Consider the following 24,575-nt stretch of genomic DNA (forward strand, 5'->3'; position numbering starts at 1 on the left):
TTTTCTCCGAAACACATGTAAGAGGATTCTTTATTTCTGAAACCTGATTTAATCATGATTTACATCAGACACACACACACGCACACACATATGTATATACATCAGGTTGACAAGAAAGTTCTTGCAGTTTTTAACTTTTAAACTCAGATAAACATATCTTGACTCAAACAAAAATTTATTGATCAAAATAAGCACCATCAAAATGAATACACTTTTGCCAATGCAAAACAAGTGTATTTATGCCAGTAACATAAAAATCTTGGCGATGAAGTCGCTGTAGGCGGTTTTGATATGACAGGTTTTTGAAGTATTTCTTACGCAGAAAGTTGCTGAGATGCTTTAAAAAGTGGTAATCAGTAGGTGAGAGATCTGGAGAGTATGGCGGATGAGGCAATTTCGTAGCCCAATTTGTTCAACTTCTGCAGGATTGGTTTCACAACATGCGATCGGACATTGTCGTGGAGGAGAATTATGCCTTTTAAGTTAACTAATGCTGGGTGTTGTTGTTGAAGTGTTCTTCGTTTAGGACAACAAAATTAAAGAAATAATGAAAAAGGAATTCGCCTTTGCAAGCCGATAACCGCCGGGTTCAAGATTACCACTGTCAACAACCCTCGTCTCTCTACTTCTCCCCGACCTAGCCTGTCAACTCCTTTTATACATGTCTCCTGCATGATCTCGTGTGATTTCGTGTGAATTTCACCAGAGTACACCTTTTAAAACTATGGGCGCCATCTTGATTTTTCTCTCTTTTGCCCAACCTCACCCAACACACACGTGGTAAGACTTCTGTTCGTTTGGTCTTTTTCTGTTTCATTTTTCTTCCTTCTGCTAACTTTAAACAACAGTTGTCCAAGTTGCTGATGCATTTCATCCATTTGTTGACAATACTTATTTGTCGTAATGGTTTCACCTGCATTTAAAAAAACTCTAATGGATGAGACAAATCGCAGATCACCAAACAATCAGTATGACCTTCTTTTGGTGTAACTCTGGCTTTGGGAAATGTTGTGGAGCTTTGTCGGTATCTAACTACTGAGCTGAATTTTGCCGGTTATCATAAAAAACCCATTTTGCATCGCAAATCGCAACCCGGCCAAGAAAGGGGTCATTCTTGTTGCATAAAAGACGGGAAGATGATACTTCATAATGGCATTCCTTTTGGTTGTCATTCAATTAGTGAGACACCCATTTATCAATTTTTTTTGTTGTTTTTCCAAGCTCTCAACTGGTTGAAAATCATTATATACATCTAATTCAGAAGCATATTCTTAAACGGTTGTGCATGGATGATGCTCACCATGTTCAAAACTCTCGTCGCTGCCACAAAATTTCACGAAACTACTATTGTGCTGTTCGTTGCACATTCAGTAGTGGTTCTTGTCTTGATATCGCAAGCTGTTTCAGCAGCTTTTCAGCCTAGCTTGAATTGAAATAAGAAAATTGTGTGAATTTGCTTTTTCCCATCTTATATTCAACGTTTTGAAAAGACAATTGTTTTAAAACGATTTTAATTTAAACGATTACATAGAGCGAAAAACTCTCTTTAAAATGATATATAAAGTAAAGGTATTATAATGAAAACTTATTTGAAAATACATCATTTGAAATCGAAATTAAAATTTTCACAAAAAGAGTTTCCTTTTTTTTTTTTTTTAAGGTTAAAGACTAATTTTTAAAAAACCTTACCATAACATTTACTTTTTAATAAAAAAAAGTCGTCACAGCTTTTTTAAATATTTTCATCTAATGAAAATATCGTGGGTTCATTGGTTTTCTATTAATAGTTGCGTAACGACTACATTTTGTATTATTAATGTTATCAACTTTGTTTACAATTCCTCTACAATTATCATCGCATTTTCATTGTTACAGTAAGAAAAAAAAGTCTGTGCATCTTTAAAAGTTTTATTTTTGTATTTTTTAAAATAAAGACTATTTTTTAAAAACCTTGCCATAAGAGTTACTTTTTAATTTAAAAAAAAAAAAAAATTGCCACAGCTTTATTTTTAAATGTTTTCATCTAATGCAAATATTGTTTGTTCATTGGTTTTAGCATCGTAAATGATATGAAAACAAACGATTCTCTTAATAGTTGCGTAACGACTATATTTTGTATTATTAATGTTTTCAACTTTGTTGCATAAAAAAAAAAATCGTTGCAGCTTTCTTTTTTTAATGTTTTGATTTAATAAAAAATATTCGCGTCCTAAATTATAAGATGGAAAAAATTATAAGATGGAAAAAATGAACAAATTTTTTAGTAAACAAGAGTTGTCTCCCTCTGCACAGTGACAAAATGTAAAAAAGCGCCGATCAGATTTGTTGCATGAAACCCAAGATACGACCCGGTGTGATTTCTGTGGAACAACCAAATGTATAAAATATCAGATCTTTATAATCTAAGAATTATTCATCATTTTTCCAAATAAAACAAATTTTAGTTGATTTATATATCATTCCTTTGAACAATTAAATTACTGATAAGCACATTGTCTTGCTTATCAAGAGTTGTGATGAAAGATTGACTTGAAGTTTAAATGCACTAATAAACACACAAAAAAACACTTGATCTAAATTATGACCAATATTGTTTCTACTTTTTAACGATAAGTTTTATATAAGGTTATTTCACTTGAAATATTACTTGCTGTTGAAAGAAAAAGTTGTAGAAATGAATAAAACCACTTATTTAACCTTTATTATTATCTATATATCTATAAAAGTGAACGTGTCTGTCTGTCTGTGTGTCTGTCTGTCTGTGTACATTTCCCTACGCAATAACTCTGTCAATTTTTAGTCTATAGACTGGAAATTTGAAATACCGGGTACTGAGATTTGGGAAAATCGATGTGACGGGTGTCAGCCAGAAATTTGGCTGTTAAGGGGTCAAATTTCAACGATTTGACCTTTAAGAACTCTACGAAATTCCTCCGACAATTTTGGGTTTAGACACTTGAAATTTTAGATATAGGTTCCTTGAACCTGGATCTAACTTAATAAAGTGATTTGAGCCCGAAACTATAAATTTTAAGGGGTCATAATAGGGGTCAAAGTTTTAAAAAATTAACCATTTTTTTTGTTTTTTTGCTTTTTTGCACAGCATACACCTCCAAACACCCGAGCAACGCCGAGCACCCCTGCTAGTATATAATAAAATGGTAACATTTTTTGCCCACCTAACTATTGACACAATAAGAAAATAAATAAGTCATTCTGATGTGAATCTTTCGCATTCACCATTCCAAGCTCGTACTGCAGCGTGTTTCGAGTACACATTTCATCACTGCTTTATAAATATTATAATTTGCTCTCCTTACCTCAGTCTCTTCACATGTATTTCCACAAATGTTTTTGCCTTTTTAAATTTAGTCTTCCCACAAAACCTGAAATTACCAAAGTTATACCACTGCTAAATTCTTCGACTTTTTAAATGCACTACTTTCATACATATTACGTTGACCTAAAACTAGAAAATAATGAATGCTCCTGTTTAATTCTTAGTTTAGCAGAATAATGGAATAGCCAGAAATCACCAGTTAGAAAAACCCTATATGTTAGAACCAGTCGTTCATCAAATTAGGAATTCGTATTTCCAAACACTGAAAATAACTTTTTAGTGCCGCTTTCGAATATGTACCCCAAAACAAAAACATTTTCTTGCAGATTGTATTGTAACTTTTCTGACTACCATTTAAAAATTTTTTTTTTTTATCAATACAAAACAATGCTTCACATATATCATTCAGCTTACACATAGGAAAACCAGATTCCAAATTATCCATGCAACATAATTTCATACATCTGGCATTTCTCTTAGACATTCATGTATTTACACATATGAAAGCCCAGACAGCAGAATTCTATTTTTTTTTCTCTCTTTATGTATTTCAGAATAGTTCTTATTTATTTAAGAGGTGCTTAGGTGGAAAGCTGACAATAATGTTCTGTATGTTCTTACCTGTTCTGTACTTTCATCTAACACTTCAAACAATACCTTCATTTTTTATTTATACTGGAGAAATTTTAAAACAGTTTTATATAAAAGCCAAGTACGTCTAAGCATGGAATACTGCTGCCATATCTGGGCAGGAGCTGCTAAAAAACAGCCTATCCTGCCTTGACAGAGTACAAAATAGACTTTGTGGCTTAGTGAGGGATGCCCTTTTCTCTACCCTGCAACCTCTCTCCCACAGAAGAGATGTTGCGAGCCTATCTTTGTTTTATCGTTATTTCCATGGCAGGTGCTCGTTTGAGCTCCAATCTCTGGTTCTCCCTCGCCAATCCTTCACGATAAACACCCGTCTAGCTGAAACCACTGTCAAAAACTTTCCCCACTATTTATCTGTGCCTAAATCAAAATGTAGATTCCATGAACAAAACTTCTTTCTTAGAATTGCATGCCTGTGGAACTCTGTTCCGTCTGCCTGCTTCCCACCTGACTACAACTTGGATGTCTTCAAGTCCAACGTAAACAAATTCTTGATGAACTGTCCCCTTAAGTAGACACTTTATTAAATCTCCACACTAACGTACTGTACATGCAATAACCCTTATCCCTGAGTGGCTTCTGGGCCTTGATAAGTGGTGACCACCTTGTAAAAAAAAAATTTTTAACACTTATTTTTGTGACTCATTAGTAAATTCGCCTAACAATTTGATAAACAGATAACGTAAAATTCTTCATATTGTTATTTGTTTTTATAATTGTCAGATAATTTTTATCACCACAAACAATACCGTTTGCAGTTCCTACATTGCCTAACTATTTTACTATTATTATTATCATTATTGTTACCATTAATACTACATTTATTATTTATTGTTATTATTAGTTTTTTTAATAAAACAAAAGCATTGGCGACTCAAACCAGTGTCAGTTGAAAACCGCTACATGGATCCTGCTGGTTAAAAATATAAAGTTACCTTGCCAGATTTTTAAAGTCGAAATCAAACAGCAATCCATCTGACATATAGATATTTGATTTAGATTAGCCTATTTTATTCCTTCTACTACACTATTGTCATGGATATAGTTTATTTCATGCCAGTTTTTTTTTCTTTTCTTAAAATACTTATTTTCGGTAGTAGAACTGCTACAGTGGAAACATTTTTCTTTGCTCAACGAATATTCTTACACATTAAAGGGAAGTAATCATGTAATAAGTTATTTCTATTGGAATTTTGTATAAAAATGAATATCTAATAATTGTTGGTTAGTTAATTAACTTTTGATAGTATATTATAAATTAAATAAAAAAATATATACCTTGTTTGTCGTCTATTTATTTACATGAGACGAAGAGTGAGTACACATAAAACACTCATTTATATACAAAGAAGATAATTCCAAGTTAGTCAAAAGCTTAAATAACACGTCGTTATAAACCCATACACGAACAATGGAAAGCAACTCTTCACACGGTTAAAGAGAGACAACTGTTGCAGTTTTCACAACATTAAAACCCAATTAACAATGACAAATTTCCAATAAAAATGTTATATTTTTAAACATTAAACAAAAGTAACTTTTTAAAAATTCCTGATGCTAACAGTGAGAAAAATCTACAACCCTGGATTAAAGGGTTCAGTTCGAAATTTCACATAGGTTTCTGAGTTAGATATAAACCTGGACAGTAAGGGTTGAAGACATGCGTTTCATGATATTAGAATTCTATGATAGATGTCTAATGCGAATGTTAAAGACAGACTTAGTTCTTTTTTAACTTCGGAAAAAGGTTAAATCAGAACAGTAGAAGGAGATGAGTGCAGAAGAGTAGACTTTGATGGTATGGTCACATTGAAAAATGGGTTAAGTAGGTGTAGAATCATTGAGTTATCAGGTTCAATTCACAGGGAAAGGCAAAGGAAAACATGGAAGCAATAAAAATGGATAAATTGCTCAGAGATGGATTACTTTGGAAGTAAATTTTTTAAAGCCGTCTAACACATTCCAGAGCATTATGGAGGTTAGAAAGTGGATCTTGGGTTTACTTTCGATAAATTTGTCACTTTTGCATTTATTTATTTTGTCCTTTAGTCCTCTCACCCCATGAGCGACATTTCTGACAAAGAGGGAAAATGTTTTTTTCCTGTGCCTGTGTTGGAATATATCCATATAACATTTATCATTGGCTAGTTTTTTTGTTTTTTATTGAAGTGGTGTTTTTATTTTAGCTCCTTACATCAAGTGGTTTCATACCATGTCTGGGGCAGTTTCCCTAAAAAAAAAAACCCCCAAAAAACTAATATGATACTGATGATCATGTTGTGAGGTTCTATTATGTTTCCAAATTCCAAAAGATACACCTAAAGAAGTTTAGAAGTTGTACATCAACCAGAATGCTAGGAACATAACAAAAATGACAATAATAGTACAAATAATACAAATTATCACTCCACATCTAAAAAATTTTAGAACTGGTTATAACCTAGCAATGCTATTCATTGCACCACAAGTCTTTATCATCGATTAGAAAGAATTTGAAATGCTATACAAATTCTCGAGTTCAACACAAAGATTCTCAAAATCTTTTTATCGAACTCAGAAATCTGCACAGAATTTAAAACAGAACCCTTTATTTTATCTACGTTCTGTCAGCCATAACTGGGTAGAAGTTCTAAACAAATTGCAATTGGATTTTGTGTCGCCTGCACTGAACCTTCAGAATAATATAAATTTACAATTGAATTTTACCAAGTAATTATCCACTATGCCACGTGACCTTGCAAAGATTGTAAAATAACACTCCAAGATAAGATCAGTAGTAGAAAGAAACCAAACAATAATTAAAAAAAACTTTTGGAACAAGATATGAAGACGTTAGTGAAAATGATAAAATCAAAACGGATTAAACTTATTTTTTTATAAAAATACATTTTGTTTTTATGTTATTAATTTCAGTCACCTTGGAATATTGATGGCAATGATCTTGACCCATATTGGCCACGCACAGGAAACTTGGAGTTCAGAGATTACCGCACAAGATATCGACCTGGATTGGATTTGGTGCTTAAAGGAATTAATTGCTACATTAATTCTGGAGAAAAGGTAATCAGAAATTTGTCTTTGTTTTCAAGATAAAAATAGTTTTAAATTGAATATTGATATGGTATATTTTAATGCATTAATTAACTCGAAAGAAGCTATGTACTTTCTCATTGTTTTTAGCACCATATTAATTTCTTTCGTTGTTTTTAATGTCCCTCTCATCCAGTTTTGCCTCCTAATATAGTCAGAATCTGAAATGTTAGAAAACTCTCTGAATTAGTGGCTTATGTATATGGTTTGAATTTCGTTACAATCACATACACGTATTTGAAGTTTTAAAGAGCCCCTGTCCTGATGGTCACCTATAGGTGATGCATAAACTAACAGAAATTTGGGATCACTTTCATTATCTTCCCTGGATAAGTTTATGATATAAATTTCATTGAAATAGGATATATTTGAAGTTTTACAGAAGGTTCAGTTTCCATAGCTCCCTTAATTTAGGAAAGAACTTAAAGATTCAAGACCACTTTCATAGTCTTTTCCAGAAAATTTCATACATAGGATTTTAAATTTCATGAAAATAAAATGTGTTTGAAGTTTTAATGGCCCCTTTGGAAACACTCCCATTGTCTTCCTAATAAATTTTACATAAGAATACACTTTTAGATTTTATGTAGATTATTCTCTAACCTTTAGTTTTATTTATTTATTTATTTATTTATTTTTCATCCAGTTTTGCCTCCTAATATAGTCAAAGAATCTGAAATGTTAAAAAATTCTGAATTAGTGGCTTATACATATGGTTTGGATTTCATTAAGATCATATACACATATCACAAGATGGTACATAGAGTACCATTCCATTGCTTTTCAAAATTTCATACATATGATTTAAATTTCATGATACATTTGATTTAAATTTCATGACACATTTGAAATTTTAATGGAGTTTTCCCTCATAGCCCCCTTAGAAACACTTCCATTATCTTCTCAGATAAATTTTACATAAGAATACACTTTTAGATTTTATGTAGATTATTCTGTAACCTTTCTTTCTATAGGGAATGCACAAATATTACACACATAGATATGGAGCTTCATAAATAAAGATAACAAAGAAATGAGGTCACTTGAATGAAAATTTTTTAATTGTTTCTTCCTTGTCAATATTTGATTTTGAATTTGCAAAATTTTTTTTTTTTTTTTTGTCAGCATATAAAATGGATGTTAAATCATTATTCACTTTTAGACCAAACAAGAATTATAACCACTTGGATGGAGGGAGCTACTAATTGGTACCATGTTTATGGAAGATTAACAAGACGTTGGTTTACGTTACATTCGCCTATAAGTACAGTTAGGGAAGTAGGTAGCAGGAAGGGACTTCCAAAATCTACCTGTTCGAGGGAAGGAGCTATTAGAGTAAAAAGCTTTCTAGCATCTAGAGACCTATACAGTAAAAGAGTGTGATTTTGTTGAGGATATGTATGTCGAGGGGGGCACAATTGCAAGGAGTTCATCAGAGCACATTCTATTAAAATACTTGTAAAACAGGCACTGGGATGCAACACTGCGGCGATAGGACAAGGGTTAGGGTTAGGGTTGGTCTAGTGGATAAATTGGAACTTATTAGATTGAAGACTCATTTTTAAACCCTATCCAAGAGCGAGATGCACCAGCCCAAATGTGACATGCATGGCCGAATGGTGATGATAAAGGATTCTGTAAGGTGTGAGTAGTTTTCTAGCACGATAGAGGGAGCCAACCTTCTTTGCAGCAGCCTTCGCAATCGCCTCGATGTATTTGTTCCAGTTCATATTTCCTGTGAATGTCAAGCCAAACAGTTTGAAAGATGAATTCTCAGGGAGGGAGTTATTTGTCTTGGATAATGGTGGTTGGAGCAGCTTCTTGTAATTGTTAAAGGAGAGCAGGATAGTCTTACTATCATTAAATGTCACCACCTATTTACATCTTCATTCCACTACCGTCTGGAAGTGATTTTCTAAGGATTCAGCTATTCTCTTAGATTTGTGTACATCTGTTCTTCCCTCACGCATGTCACAGAGCGTTGTATCATAAGAAAACATACCCATCTTGGACACAATATTATCGTTGAGGTCGTTAACGAATATCAGGAATAATAATGGTCTAAAGATCAACCCTTGAGGCACTCCCCTATTAATATTATGCTGCTTGGATGAACGTCCATCAATGAGAACCTGAAATCGTCTTATTTTCTTAAATATGATAATGTGATTTAATGTTGTACTTTTCATTTAAATGCGAAATGCATCATTATTTAGCAATATCTTTAGTTGTTTTACAATATTTATAATTGTTTTACAATATCTATAGTTGTTTTATAATATCTATAGTTGTTTTATGGAATGTACTCCAACAAACAAAATTAACCTGACTCCCTCACCAACAATATAAATACTCCTGACCAAACCTGATAAGCAACCAAATCCTATTCATTTACAGCAAAGATCCCAAAATTTCCTCAGTTCGCTCATCTTTGAAATTTCATCCTTCCTCTCTGTTTCATTGACTCTACCAACAACAGATAATAAAATAAAAAATATCCACTTGCCCATGGTCGCTTTATTTGAAACTGCGAATCAGTATTAATCCCCTCAAAATCCTACATTAGCTAGATTTTTTTTTGGGGGGGGGGGACAAATAATAATTTGTTTTCAAAAAATGTTTAAATTCTTAATAAATAATAAAATCAAGGTAATGTATTTATAATTTAAATGTGTTTTTAATTATATTTTTTAACAAATAATAAAATTAAAAAATATTGTCAAAATAAAAACATTTCAATTAAAAAAAAAAGATTTGTTTATAATCTGTTTTAAAATATTTTCAAATTAAAAATAAACTGTATATATAAAAAAAAAAGATGAACAGTTTTATTATGAGTTTTTTAAATAATTAAACAAATTGTTGAAAACACTATTTAGTAAAAAAAATAAAGTCTTGTCTAAAATATGTGGGATTTTCTTTTGAATTCACACCAGTTCACAATTTTTAATTTCAGGTCATGAGCAAGTAAATATTTTCTATTTTACCTTTTAAAGACAAGCTATCGTTTTGAGAAGTTGGTAGACTTGGATATGTGCCTACAAAAAATATCTGAACGACCCTATTGGCATTCCCTAGTGTAGCGTCTTGTACAGTGAGCAACAAAGTAACCCCGTAATATGGAATCTTAACTCGTTGTTCTAAGGGAGGTAACTCTATTTTACTAAGAATTGTAGGAAAAATGATTTTCCCCACTACTAGGTGTATCGGAATTTTGCGGGAATTTTTGATACCCCTAACACAAAACTGCGAATAAAATATAAAAAACTCGTAATTTCTCTTTTAAAAGTGGGTTGTTTATTTTCTTTATGGAATATACTTCCAAAATAAACTATTAAAGTTATATAAAAAAATAAGATATATTATTTTTTAAAAAACAGTGTTTACAAAGTGCCGGCGTGCTTCCATGCGGCCATTTTTTTATGTAATAAAATCAATTAAATTTTACGAGTTAAATATTTTTGAATTTTTAAACTTTAAAAATCTATCAAAATCTTTCTATTGATTCAATTTTTACAATATTTTCAGGGTCAATGTGAAATTTTATGCTCTTTCCGATAAACCCAATATAATATTTTAGACAAACGGGTTTTTTAACCCCCCCCCCCATTTTGAAATATCTATTTAAATTTAAATAGTTAATTAATATATATATATATATATATATATATATATTATTCCTAAATTGGAATTCATTTTTTGAGATGAGCATTATATGTTAATTTTATTTTTATTTCGGACTATTAGTCTCATCTTTATTAGTTGTTGTTTTTGGATCTTTTTATTGGTTCCCAACGTTTCGGCCAACTTCCTCTGGCCTTCGTCAGGTGGTAACCGCGACGGATAGGAACTTCAAATCTTCTAACTGCATTCTCAGCCATCACTGCCATCCGTAGTTGTTGTCAGACAATGTTCATCTGGAACTGTAGAGATTCAACGTCTCTATCAACTGCGGCACGGGCCCCGAAGGGCGATCAAGGTTGGATTCTTTGATCTTATAAATCCACGTTTATTTATTATCTGATCTTCCGGGGCCCGTGGCGCAGTTGATAGAGACGTTGAATCTCTACGGTTCCAGATGAACATTGTCTGAAGATAGCGGTTTCAATCCCACCCAAAGCGTGCCAGAGGTAATTGGTCAAAAATGTGGTGAGACAACAACTACGGATGGCAGTGATGGCTGAGAATGCAGTTAGGAGATTCGAAGTTCCTATCCGTCGCGGTTACCCACTGACGAAGGCCAGAGGAAGTTGGCTGAAACGTTGTGAACCAATAAAAAGATCCAAAAACAACTAATAAAGATAAGACTAATAGTCCAAAATAAAAATAAAATTAATAGTTAATTAATGTACCAACGTTTATATATCACAAATTGAAGATAAAAGATCAATAAATAATATATTGTAAATTAAAACAAAAATGTGGTTTTTGGAAATTTACCTGTAAAGTCCAAAGTGTAAAACCCTTTTTTTTTTTTTTCTTTTTTTTTTTAATTGGAAGCCTATGTTCTGCTTATATTGTCCAGTAAGTAATGGACGATAACAATTTTTTTCAATTTCATTCAATATTTTTTTTTTTTTTTTTTTTTTTAATTTCACTCGACAAAAAAGAATGAAAATATAATAAATCCAAAAATTATGTACTTCTTTGAGAAAAGAAAAAAAAAAATTCCTGGAGTGCTTTTTTTTTTTTTTTTTTTTTTTTTTTTTTTTTTTTTTAAATGAATAATCTTATGAGTAAAATTTGACTATTTTTAAACTATGGGAACACATATTTCTCCAGGTACAAGGCTACACGCCTAATGCGAACGTGTGGTTTTTATGTCCTTTTGTTCATCCGTAGTTCAAAACAAGGAGAAAGATTACTTCCAGTTTTTCAAAAAATGCTTCCATGATAGTGCGTTTTTCAAATAGTCATTTAAAAAATTATTTTATTTAAAAAAATAAATGGAATTTAAAATATAAATATGGATAAATTCTTAACAATGAAGAATGGAACTACACACTGAATTGTTTTTTTGTTTTTTTGTTTTTCTTAGGTAAGAGATTTTTTGAAATTTATATCGATTTTTATACTCGAAAATAAAAGTTTTGTTGGTTTTCTTCTAATCTTTTTTTAAAGAAAGCCGATTTAAAAAAAAAAAAAAAACAAATATTGCATAATTTGCTATTAAACCTGCAATTTTTTAAAAGATTTGGTCTTTGCTTCTTTAATTGAAAAAAAAAATTAGGGTTTGAATTACATTTTTCAAGTAGTTCTAAGCTTGTAAAAATAGGAGGTCGAATTATTCAATTTTTTTTTCATGCATTCTTAAAATCAGTTTCTGACACTGCTACCCTACTATTTCATTTAATGTAACAAAGTTTTATAACATTAATACAAAAAACCTGTAAATTGTGACGATGTTGCAATTTTTCTTAAACAAAACATTCGAGTAATTGTAAGAAAAAATGATTTTTTTTCAACTACTTTAGCAAAATAGAATTAATTCCCTTATAATAATGATTCCGAGTTGTCGCTAACCCCTTCTCAGATAATAAAAGTAAAACCTGGGAGGACGAACATCCTAACACTGATATGAAACCATAACTTATCTCAACAGCAACAAAGTCATCAAACTACTTTGTAATTTGCATTAGTTTTATGCTTTTGAAAATGAAGATGAGCGCAGAACATATTTTAGACTTAAACATCTGCATTTAAAATAAGGGTAGTCAAGAGAAGTAATTCTATGCAACCAACGAAAAAAAAAAATGATTGTCTCCCCTTGTATTGTATTTATATTTTATGCACGTTTGCGCTGAACCATCTAGATTTACATTTTGAGGGTGCTGGCAATACTCATGTTGTCATAAATTTGATTGGTAGAGAGCACGAGTTGTACAGCAGTGCATCTCTAATTTCACTTGTTGAACATTGTGTCATTTTCAGACATGATAGAAGGCTCCTATCGTTCTTGGGATTTGTACATAATGTAGAGGGTCTACAACAAAAAAAGAAAACCAGTTTTTATCAAGCGGAAATGAAATTCTATACTAACTGAGACTTTCACTTGTTCCTTTCTTAATACCATTTTAAAATGAAAAATTTTGAAACCTGTTTTACAGATTGGAGTTGTTGGCCGCACAGGCGCCGGAAAATCTTCTCTAGCACTTGCACTATTTCGGATCATTGAATCAGCGGATGGATCCATTTTGATTGATGGACAAAACATTGCGGATATGGGTCTCCATGATCTTCGATCAAAACTTACTATTTTCCCACAGGTGAGTTTAAGAAGTTTTAATTTTAATCTATTTTATATATATTTACTTGTGTTAGAAGCAGCAGTGAATGTAATTTGTACACAACCTTATACAAACGCTCAAATTAACAGTTTCTTTTAGCCAAGCACATTGTTTTTTTTTTTTTTTAATTTTTTTTTACATGGAGTTCACCACTTATCAAGGCCCAATGGCCACTCAGGGATAAGGGTTATTGTGTGTACAGTAATCAAAGGGATAGTGTAGCAATAGTATTGGAGAATTGGTAAGGTGTCATTACTTAGGGGGGGGGCGGTTCATCAGGAATTTGTTTGTGTTGGACTTGAAGACATCCAGGTTGAAGTCGGGAGGGAAAGGAAATATATCAAATCCAAACATTTTCACCTACTATAAAAACTCAAACACAGTTTTCTTCCTTGTGTAATGTTATCTGGCTACTGAATCAGCATTTTAAATGGGCGTGATGTCGCATAATGGAAGGTATATAAAGGCATAAAGATGAAAAGGAGAAGCAAAGGAAAAGACATGGGGCACATTCAACAAGCACACGAATCTCTTTCGCTCATCCCTTTGAAAGTGAGCCGGCTGGACGGCCTGGAAACTATCTGGTGCCTTGTATTGAGAGCTTAGTGTGTCTGGTACCCTGTATTGAGAGCCTAATATTTCTGGTGTCGTGTACTGAGAGCTGGCCAATGTAGTAATCAGTTAGAGAGAACTACAACACTACTTTTGTTCCTGTTTTATTATTTTCTTAGATCTTTAGGGCCAAATGCCTTCGATGGGCAAGAAGTATTAAATATGTACATGCATGTTTGCACACTCTCTCACTTACAAAAGAGAGACAAGTAAATGTACACATTATTAACCAAACTTGCATACAAGTTCATACATAGATTCACATAAATGTAAAAAAAAAAACTTAGATAATATACAGAGTATGGTGACATGATGGATACCTTTACAGACTATGGAATCACCTGTGTCTAGTTGAAATCTGACCTAACATTCCTATTTATCAAATAATACAAGATGACCAGCAAAGAATTATAATACAGAATGCCCTAAATGTCAGTAATTATTCCATTTCTCTTTTCAAGTGTCCTTTGCTCAGCTATGCCCGTGTGTTTTTGTGGTTCTATTCTCTTATCAATCTTATCAATTTTCTTTTCTATTCTTTTTGTTTCTGGTTTTGATGTTTCCTGCATTGTGCATTTTGATGATGTCTCTTGCTGCGGAGATCTTTTTTTCTGGGTTATGTATATTTTCAACTCATTTTTGTATCTTCCACACAGTCTTCTATACTGATCAGTCCTCTTCACCTTTTATTCATTTTCATGTAGTTAGTCAGTATCACCTTTCAGGTGGAGTGTATTGTGCATGGTCATTAGTTTCCTCATCTTCTGGTGAAAACTTTTAAGTTCTTCTTTGATTCAGCCTATGAATGGTCCAGAGTCGCTTATTAATGATGCTGCCCAAGTGTTCTTCCTTAGTTTTCCCAAGTATTCTTTTCCAATTTTCTCTTTCATTTCGGTAGATTTGATGGTTTCTGCTGCCAGAACTCCCAGATATGTATACCTATTATGTTCTCCAAGAACACTCATTTCCACTTAGTGTCTCCATTTCACTCTTTTCATCTCTAGTTGTGCACACTTTTCCATTCTGAATTTCATTTGAATGTCTTAGCTGAAGATTCTGAGCATGTTTATTAGCTTTTCCAGTTCCTTTTTGCTTTTTGAAAATATCAGCTTGTCCATATACATGAAATAGTTTATTCTTTTTGTGTCTGCAAAGTTGCATCCGGTATCACATTTCCTAAGTATATGGTTAACTAGCATCATTGCTATGATAAATAGTAGTGGTGATAGAATCTTTGGAAGATGCCTCATTGTATTCTTATCTCAATCAGATATCAATTTCAGTCTCAATGTTCCCATTGTTTTCTTAATTTTGGTGGCATCAAGCGTCCTCAAGGTCTCTGTTCTTTTCATATCATCCAGTGAAGGTCTGGTTAATGTTTTCTCTCCTCAGTCTTTCACATCCTCCTTGACCCATCATGACTATTTTGTGTGGTGCCAGTCGATGCCGACATTGAAATTTATTATTATTATTATTATTATTATTATACAGATAAATAAAAATAAGACATGACATTAGAAATATTCAATTCATTGATTGTATATTTAAAATGTTTTTTTTTTTTACTTTCGTAATAGGATCCTGTGTTGTTTTCTGGTAGTCTTCGGAGTAATCTTGACCCATTCCAGGTTTACTCGGACCAAGAAATTTGGCGGGCAATCGAGCATGCTCATTTGATCGAATATGTGCAAAGGAATTCTGTTGGATTGCAATACGAATGTGGAGAAAATGGACAAAATCTCAGGTAAAAAAAAAACAAAAAACAAAGAAATGCCTCCCTTCTTCCTCTACCATTACCTCCTCTTTTTATGTAGTTTTATATAAATTATATATAATTCACTTTTATCGAATACATCCCAAAGTATATGCTGCTATTTTTTAGCTATGGTTTTTTAAAATCAAACAGACAACTTGTTAAGTCAACAAAGTTTATTTACATTTCACTGATAGCATTTGACAGATCTAAATGTAGGGTTGACGTCATCGCTGCCCGGATCCCGAATTTGTGTGTGCAATGCATTGTCTGTCACCTATATATTGAAAGGGAGTTTTTATTCATGTGTACAAAATATGCAATTCAAATCCTAAGGATACTAACTATATCTACATATTGCATGTTTAAAACTTGTATAAGCTGACACTGTTGAAAAATTAAAAAATACGAAAGGGGAATCAGCTATATTAGTAGTGAAATAAAACCAAGAAAAAATTGTGAAATAGAATAGAGTGGAATCATTAGCTATTTATAATGTAACTGTTTCAGAGATTTAAAAACACAACAGTTATTAAATGCATGATTCTCCAGTAATTTTGATTAAAATTCCATAAATTAAAACTAGTGTTGAGTTGAAGTTTTTAGCTATAATTTCAATCCAAATGAAAATCTTAGTTACATTAAATTAAAAGCAGGCTGCCTGGCGTTGCTAAAATGCACATAAATATTATTTTTTAATTAATGCAGAATTCTTATTTATTATAAACAGAAATATTGTAGGTATTAAATGTAACGTTAAATTCCTTTTTAAAAAATTAAGTAAAAAAAAAAAAAAAAAAACTGAAGAAACTGAAATATGTACATGCGGGTATTATGTTTTTTTCTAAACAGTACACGCCTTGTAAGCAAAAAAGATATATTTGAGCTGAAATCAAAACCTAAAGATGACCATGTTATCCATTGCATCACTATTAAAGATAACCATTATGCCAGCTTGACACGATCTTTTAAGTTTTTCAAACCTACTTATTCCTAACATAAGGAATCTGTTATGTTAATGATTCATAGTGATGCGTATTCGTGAAACGAATGACATAAAATTCCGATGAGCCCCCCCCCTCGTGAAAAGAACAACTTAAAAAAAAAAAAGATGAGGATAATAGTCTGCAATGAATAAATTAATGAATAAAATACTCATCTCAATAATGAATTCGAATTAAATAATATACAGAGCAAACATTGATTAAAAACCAATATATATAATCATTATATATGTTATATATGTATAGTATTGAATGGATGATTTTAGTTATAGGTACAATCCACATGGAAATCTCAGTTATATCAAATTATATAAAACTAACATTTTACTTTTAACAAACAAATGTGAAACCAATCACACAAACGTGTAAAGTGCACATGTGCGTTATTTTTTATTATTTGGTCATGCTGGAAGAGTGGGCATCCTGCCGGATGCCAGATATTCACCTGCTATCTAATATATTTCAACCAAGAGATTTTTTTAAGTTTCTGACTGTCCCTTTAAGTGCGATTGTTTGAATCTATCTTGCACTTGGTTCACCGGGTATATTTGCCAGGTAGTTTTTGAAATTCTTTTTCATGAGTCCGGTTGCTCCTATAATTACTGGAATGATGAAGATCTTCCTATGATTCCAGTTTCTTTTCATGCCGTACACAAGACCTTGGTATTTTATGTTTTCTCTTTCAGCCGAGCATCATCGAAAGCATTAACTTCTAAGGTTGCTTGTTTCTCCTTCTTGACCTATATCACTATGTCAGATTTAATGACTCTGTTTTCTAGGTACGTCGTAGCTGTAGAGATTACATAGTCAGAGTACATGGTGTATGACTTCTTTTGATTTATTTTACTTGTTAATTTTCAGAGATCAAGGGAGCTAACTTCTCCTGGAGCTAACACTTGATGCCATTACGATTTGAATTTATGAATTTATATCCAAAAGCTCTTTTAAGAATAGACGACGTTCCCTTTTTCCCTTTATAGTTGCTATCTGTATTTCATTACAGCTTGGTCTTCCAGGGATTGCGGTCTTGGATATGACCTTAAACTATATCCAGTGGTGAGGCCCCAGCTTGCGGGCTTTGGGGAGAGTGGAGCCACCCTTTAATTGCCATTGCTCCCAGGTTCACTCTGACCCGGAGTGGTAGTACCTGTTAGGGTCCCAACTATGGGTTAAATAGAAACTGACTTGAAAACAACAAATATATTCTAATAATAAAAAAATTTTCTTCAAAATAACTGGATTCGGCATTAAATAACCTGAAAAGGGTTGATATGCCGTAAAACAACCAACCAATCCAGGGATTGCTTCTAAGTATTTCGAAAGACTCTTTTTTAATAAGCCAATAGGTTCTGATATTTTGTTAGCTTTTCCCGTTCAGCTCTATTAAGGCCCAAATCATTTGGAACTGTGACATCGATAATGAGCGCAGTTCTTTCGGGCTTGTTACATGTTACAATGTCTGGCTTGATGGCCTTGTCTTTGTGTGTGTGTGTTAGGGTTATTGTAAACTGTAGGCGGAGATGAATTTCTCATGTCATCCAATATCACGTGCAGAATTTCTTTGTTACCTATTCTATTATGCTTGCCACATTTCATTATTATAAGCTGTTTAGAATGAAGAGATTCTTGCTTTGGACAATTAGAAGCCATTTTGTAAACATGTTGAACTCTGTAATTAAATATCTTATGAATAAATCCATGATATAGGGGTATAGAAAAAGGCATGATTTGGTTTTATTTTTTAGGTTGGAATGAATACCACTGTCCTTTTTTTTTTTTTTTTGTGTGTGTGTGTGGGGGGGGGAGGGGTCCTATATGTCTATCATTGTTTGGGAATTTTTGAGATAAGGATTGATAATTTTTATCATTTAAACTACTGTTCTCATCTTGAATGTTATTCTTACATGTTGGACGATTTAACCTCTGACCTTTTTCAGGATGTTTTGTTGAACTCGAGGATCTTTGTGTCAAACTCGATAATTTGTCTATAATTTTGAATAAAACCCTTTATTAAATCCATGGCAAGGACCTGTGGTGCAACAGATAAGTTATAATCAGTTATAAGTGACAGTCTTTTGGGGGTTGAAGGTTCAATCCTCAGTATGACTAATACTGAAGATACAATTATTAATTACTTAAGACTTTTACCATGGCCTTTGTAATAATATTAAAAAGCAGAGGATATAGGACCTCAGCGATGATGTAATTTTTCAGCTCATGGGCCTTAATGACATACAAAGGCCACGTTTCTACCCAGTTTTGGTTATTGGAACAAAAGCAAGCTACTCCCATGGATTAAATAGTTACAAGATAAAAACAGTAGTCTGTCCATCTCCATTATGCATCTATTTCTGTCTGGCTTATACCTATGCATTAGTCTTTTGTCAAACTGTCAGCCAATCAAGTTCGAGTCTTGTATCAATCAGTCTGACATCATTTTTAATTGAAAATGTTTTGTTTGCTTTATAGTGACATCAGATATGGTGTCATGGTAGACTTGTTCCTTCCAGTTGTTGCATAAGGGTTTTTTTTTTTTTTTTTTTTTTTTTTTTACAAAGGCGTCGCCACTTATTAAGGTCGAGAGGCCACTCAAGGATAAGGGTTAAAGAGTGTACAGTAGTCAAAAGGACAATATAGTAATCGATAGTAATGGAAATTTTGTAAATTTGTTAACTTAAGTGGAACGGCTCATCAGAAACTTGTTTACGTTGGACTTGAAGACAACCATATTGTAGTCAGCTGGAAAGCAGGAAAACAATTCCAGAGGTGTGCAGTTCTAAGAAAGGAGCTTTGTTCATGGAGTCTACGTTTAGGTTTAGGCACAGATAATGAGTGGAGGGAAATTATTGATAGTGTTTGCAGCTAAACTAGTGTTTCTTGTGAAAGTTTGGCGAGGGGGGACCATAGATTGAAGCTCAGTTGAACACTTTCCATGAAAATACCGATAAAGCAGAGACAAACTTGCAACATCTCTTCTATGAGATTGGTAACAAATCTGCACAAATAGCAGGTTGTGTTCAATAAACTGTATACAATGCACATCAGAGCATCCTATATCCTTACAAAGCCACAAATCACCCATGCATGGAGTATTGTTGTCACATCTGGGCTGATGCATCTATCACTAGTCTCTCATTCTTAGAAAGGGTCCAAGAGTCTTAAATCTAATAGGTCCCACACTATTGGGCAAGCTCCAACCTGTGTCCCATCGCCACAGTGCTACATCCCTCTGACTGTTTTGCAAGTACTTTAATGGAATGTGCTCTGGTGAACTTATAGCACTTGTGTCCTCAGAACGTACATACTCCCGACTGAGAAGCAATAAAATCCCACCCCTTCACTGTTGAGTTCCTTACTGGAAAACCTATTTTAATAGTTTCTTCCCTCAGATTACTAGATTTTGAAATTCCTTCTCTGGTTCCTGCTTCCCTGACTGCAGAAGTTTAAATGTAATGTGAACATCTAGCTGCTTAACTCCCCACAGTCCCATAATAGACATGATTCCAAATAGAAACACACTTTACATTTCAAGTGGCAATATGCCTTGTTTTGGGTGGTGGGAGTAAAAAAGCATGTATTACTTTTCGATGTTATAAGTAAAGTGGTCAAACATAGTTGAGGGCGACCTGAAGGTTCCCTTTTTTTTTTTTTTTTTTTATTAGTTACTACACCAAAGATTACTTCACTTACTCTTGATCCTCATATTATAACACTAGGTGTTTAGCAAGGGGGGATCAAATATTTTTTTTTGTTTCTTTAGTATACTGTACTATTGTATTGAATTGGTATTCACACTAGTCAGGTTGAATAGGCTTTCTCCAAGGGAGGAAGTTTCATGGGAGTATGAAATTCACAAGTGATCTCCAGTCGCATGTATATCCCCATGAGAGGAGATGATGATGTTAGGTTTTTGCAGCTCTTGCAGGGAAGTGTTGATGTCCTCCTACATACAGTGCCTGGTATTCCAAAATGGTTACCCATCTGGTACTGGCCAGGCTCAACATTGCTTCACTTGGGTGATCCAACAAGAACTGGTGGGTTTCTTTAGTATCTCTTCTGTGGATGCATAAGATACATAAAGTGGTCTCCTTGCACATGAGTGAACACTTCCCATTGCAGTAAAATGGACAATTCAAGCTGTAAAAATGGTAAAAATGAGGTGTAAGAAATTAAATTGTAATTTTTTTCTTTTCTTTCATAGCATGGGTCAGAAGCAATTAGTTTGCCTCGCTCGTGCCCTTCTGCATAAAACCAAACTGCTGGTGTTGGATGAAGCCACAGCGGCTGTTGACCTGGAAACAGACTCTCTTATACAACAGACAATCCGAAAGGAATTTGCCGACTGCACAATCCTCACTATTGCTCACCGATTGAATACTATTCTTGATTATGACAGGTAAGTGATCCATATTTCATTTGACCTCTGGCCATCTCAATTCACAATCATTCTAGATGTGAATTAGGCTGACTTACTTGCATAGCTTTCGCCTCTCTCTCATTATATATATATATATATATATATATATATATATATATATATAACTCTGACAGTCGTTTTAAATTCTTTTTCCACACACATCTTTTCCTTGCCTCCGTTTGTGAATTATTCCACGGATTTCTGTCTTTTGGATTACTTTGGACCATCTTCCAATTGCGCGATTCCCTTGGATTTTACTTGTGGAAATGGAAACGTAACCAACTTTTTTGGATTTTACCGTTATTGGATATTTTACCCTTATTTTACCAGACCATCCATTCACGTGAAATCACCCCTTTCTTCACCGTATTTCCTCTCTTTCACTATTTGTTATCAAGTAAGATCTATGACTTTCATCAAATACTTTTGCAAGCAAAATCCAATTCCGCATTTTGCTAAATCCTACCCTCTGATGAGAAGGAAAGTATTTCTTCGAAACTCCGCGGATTAAGGACTATCCATTTATTTTATGCTTCCTTTTTAAATTAAATATGTTTTTAACTCTTTTTCAGTTTTTTTTAACATGTTTTAACTACTCGTTCTTTATATATATATATATATATATATATATATATATATCATAGTCGATAATCCACCGGGTTCAGCTCAGGGGAGGAGGAGGGAGGCCAATGAGAGAAGGGTACAAAGTTGTAGCACTCCTTCTGAAGCAAAGCCTGGTTCTCTTTGGACTTGTAGGTTGGCGCCGAGTCCTGTTGCTACACTCCGGGTCTGCTAGCGGCCACTTGATTGCACCAGAGCATCACCACACTCTTCAGCACATTCAGGTACACTTTGGTGTTGACTTTCAAGCCGACTTAGAAGATGTGAGGTGGCATGATGTGACCCTCACTTGAAACCACACCAAAGACCATGGTCGGAAAATTTTTCATCACCCTGGACACGTCTCTGTTATCTGGATTTGCACTTTGAGGGTGCTGGCAATGGTCCTGTTGCCATAACTTGGATCAGTAGAGAGCATGAGTTGTACAGCGATGCATTTCCGATCTCGCTCATTGAACATGATAGAAGGTTCCTTTCACTTTTGGGATTTCTACAAAACTTGCCAACTTGTAGCTGATCTGCAACAAAAAGAAAACCAGTCTTCATCAAACAGAAATGAAATCATATCATCTTTTCTAGGGCGACAATTTTATCATTCAACACTGGAGATGTAATTAAAATGTTACGTTTTTGCCCTAGGGCAATGCCATGTTGCCTTGCTAGCATAAGATATATACACTTTGGACAATTTCAGTTTCTTTTACATGCTTCACTTTTGAAGTCCAAGTGCTTTTGTAGTTTTGTTTATTGTATCACAACTCCAGAAAATATCGACAACATATAAAGGAAAGTACAGTACAGACAATAAAAAATGACAGGTAACCATTTTATTGGCAAATTTTACTCTTTCTTTTGAATATTTGTTAGTTTAACGATGCAGAGGGGAACCTCATTTACTTTCTGCTGAAAAAATATTCTTAAATTAACTTGAAATGTATTGTTTTTATTTAGTTTATTTAAACAATTTTTTTTTTTTTTTTGACCCCTTAACATTTATTGTTTTGGACTCAAATCAAATTAAAAAGTTTAATCCATGTCCAAGTAACCTACATCTAAAATTTTACGTGTTTAGACCCGAAATTTGGCGAATGAGTTTGGTAGATTTTTCAAAGGTCAAATTGTTGAACTTTGACCCCTTGACAACTAAATTTCTGGCTGAAAACTAATTAAAAAGATTTTCCCAAATCTCAATACCCCTTATGTCAAATCTGAAGTCTGTAGACGGGAAATTGACAGTAATTTAGTAGGGAAATGTACACACACACAGACAATTTCACTTTTATAGATATATAAATTTTTATTTTCTTAAACATGTCTACAAATCTATATTACAGGATTCGTCCTTTGGTCACATTGTCACGGTTTGGGTCGATTATTGTCTGACTTCTCATCTGGGACCTTACCACACTGGGTAACCCTACCATAAGAGATTTCTTGGCCTTCGGGCCAAGATGAAAGTTTAGTATCTGTTTTGATACTACACTTCACTTTTTTGTTCTTAGTTAGTGGAGGAGAAATCCTTCATGACTGAGACAATTTTTATTTTTGTTCCTTTTCTCCACATCAAAAAACAACCCTGGTGTCTAACTCTGTCCTCGTGGGGAGGCAAAGTAAATAGAAATCCTACCAGAGGTTTGCATCACCAACAGTGTTGCTCTCTAAATCAAAAAAGCACTGGCTTTTGTCTTGAAAAGTGAAGTTAATGACTTTGTTAAAAGACAGGATATATTTTCTCTCTTGTTCTTTTTATACGCTATGGAAAAACATCGATAAATGTGTAGTCAACGTGAGGAAGATTCAAGATAATTTTATTTGAGAAAAAATAGTTCAAGGAAAACCAATAGAAATAATAATTCCTCATTGAAAAATTCTTTAAAATTATTAACAAATTTTATCTTTTTTTTCCCAGAATTATGGTACTTGACCGAGGATCCATCCTAGAGTTTGATTCCCCACAGGATCTTCTGAGAAATCCACAATCCAGATTCTTCAACATGGCTCGGGATGCTGGATGTATATGAACAATCCTTTTAATTTGTTGACAGACTGTTATTTAAAAAGAAATTATTGTTCATATGTAACAATTACTTCTCCAAATACACTTTTTTATTTATATATATATATATATCATCTAATATATATCATCCAAAAAAATGTTTAATAAATGAGATGAAAAAATGCATCGAACAAAAATATTATGAATCCATTTAAGACATTTTTGATTGCATTCAAAATTACAATAAAACTTTTGTTTTTATTCTGACTAACGGTTTCATTTTGGTTTCAACAGTATTGTGTGTAAGGTGACCCAACTCCCATTCAGGGAATCGTTTTAAGATTCATAATCCTTTCTTCTTTTCTGTAACTTCTCTCTCACAGACGTGATGTTGCTGGTTGCAATATTTTGGTGTTTTTAATGGGGTATGATCCAACACAGTCGGATGATTCTATTTATAAACGATGCTGCTAAGAACTGACGAATCAAATTAATTCACGTTCTGCTACCAACCAATCAGAAACCAGAATTGCTTCATAAATATTAAACCTTTTCTGGAGCAATTTCACATATTCTTTTCCGTCTCGACACGGTAAGAATATTTTGTTCTGTGGAACTGTCTACTACAAACAAGTCACCTCCCAGGACTTGTGTGTAACAGCGAACCATCGGAAACTGTTCTGAAACTCAAAATGGCTTACACTTCTAGAGGTTATGGGCCCAGCATGCGTCTTTATTTCGATGGATCCGAATCAAAATTCGAATTGTGGCAAGTTAAATTTCTAGGATATCTACGAATCCAAA

At 33.3% G+C, this 24,575-nt stretch overlaps 1 protein-coding gene across 1 annotated transcript in view; it reads left to right on the forward strand.

Moving 5' to 3' along the window:
- Window positions 1–23,968, forward strand: part of LOC145277555 (multidrug resistance-associated protein 1-like) — a 131,266-nt gene extending 107,298 nt beyond the window's left edge. Inside the window, exons 26-30 of the mRNA XM_080129027.1 lie at window positions 6,905–7,051; window positions 13,189–13,347; window positions 15,558–15,724; window positions 20,939–21,133; window positions 23,685–23,968. Coding sequence (XP_079985153.1) covers window positions 6,905–7,051; window positions 13,189–13,347; window positions 15,558–15,724; window positions 20,939–21,133; window positions 23,685–23,796 — 780 coding nt within the window. The 3' untranslated portion in view covers window positions 23,797–23,968. The remainder of the gene's footprint in view (window positions 1–6,904; window positions 7,052–13,188; window positions 13,348–15,557; window positions 15,725–20,938; window positions 21,134–23,684) is intronic.
- The last annotated feature ends 607 nt before the right edge of the window (window positions 23,969–24,575 follow it).

This window comes from Euprymna scolopes, chromosome 6 (assembly GCF_053919585.1).
Source record: "Euprymna scolopes isolate OS-2025 chromosome 6, ASM5391958v1, whole genome shotgun sequence".
Lineage (NCBI taxonomy): Eukaryota > Metazoa > Mollusca > Cephalopoda > Sepiida > Sepiolidae > Euprymna > Euprymna scolopes.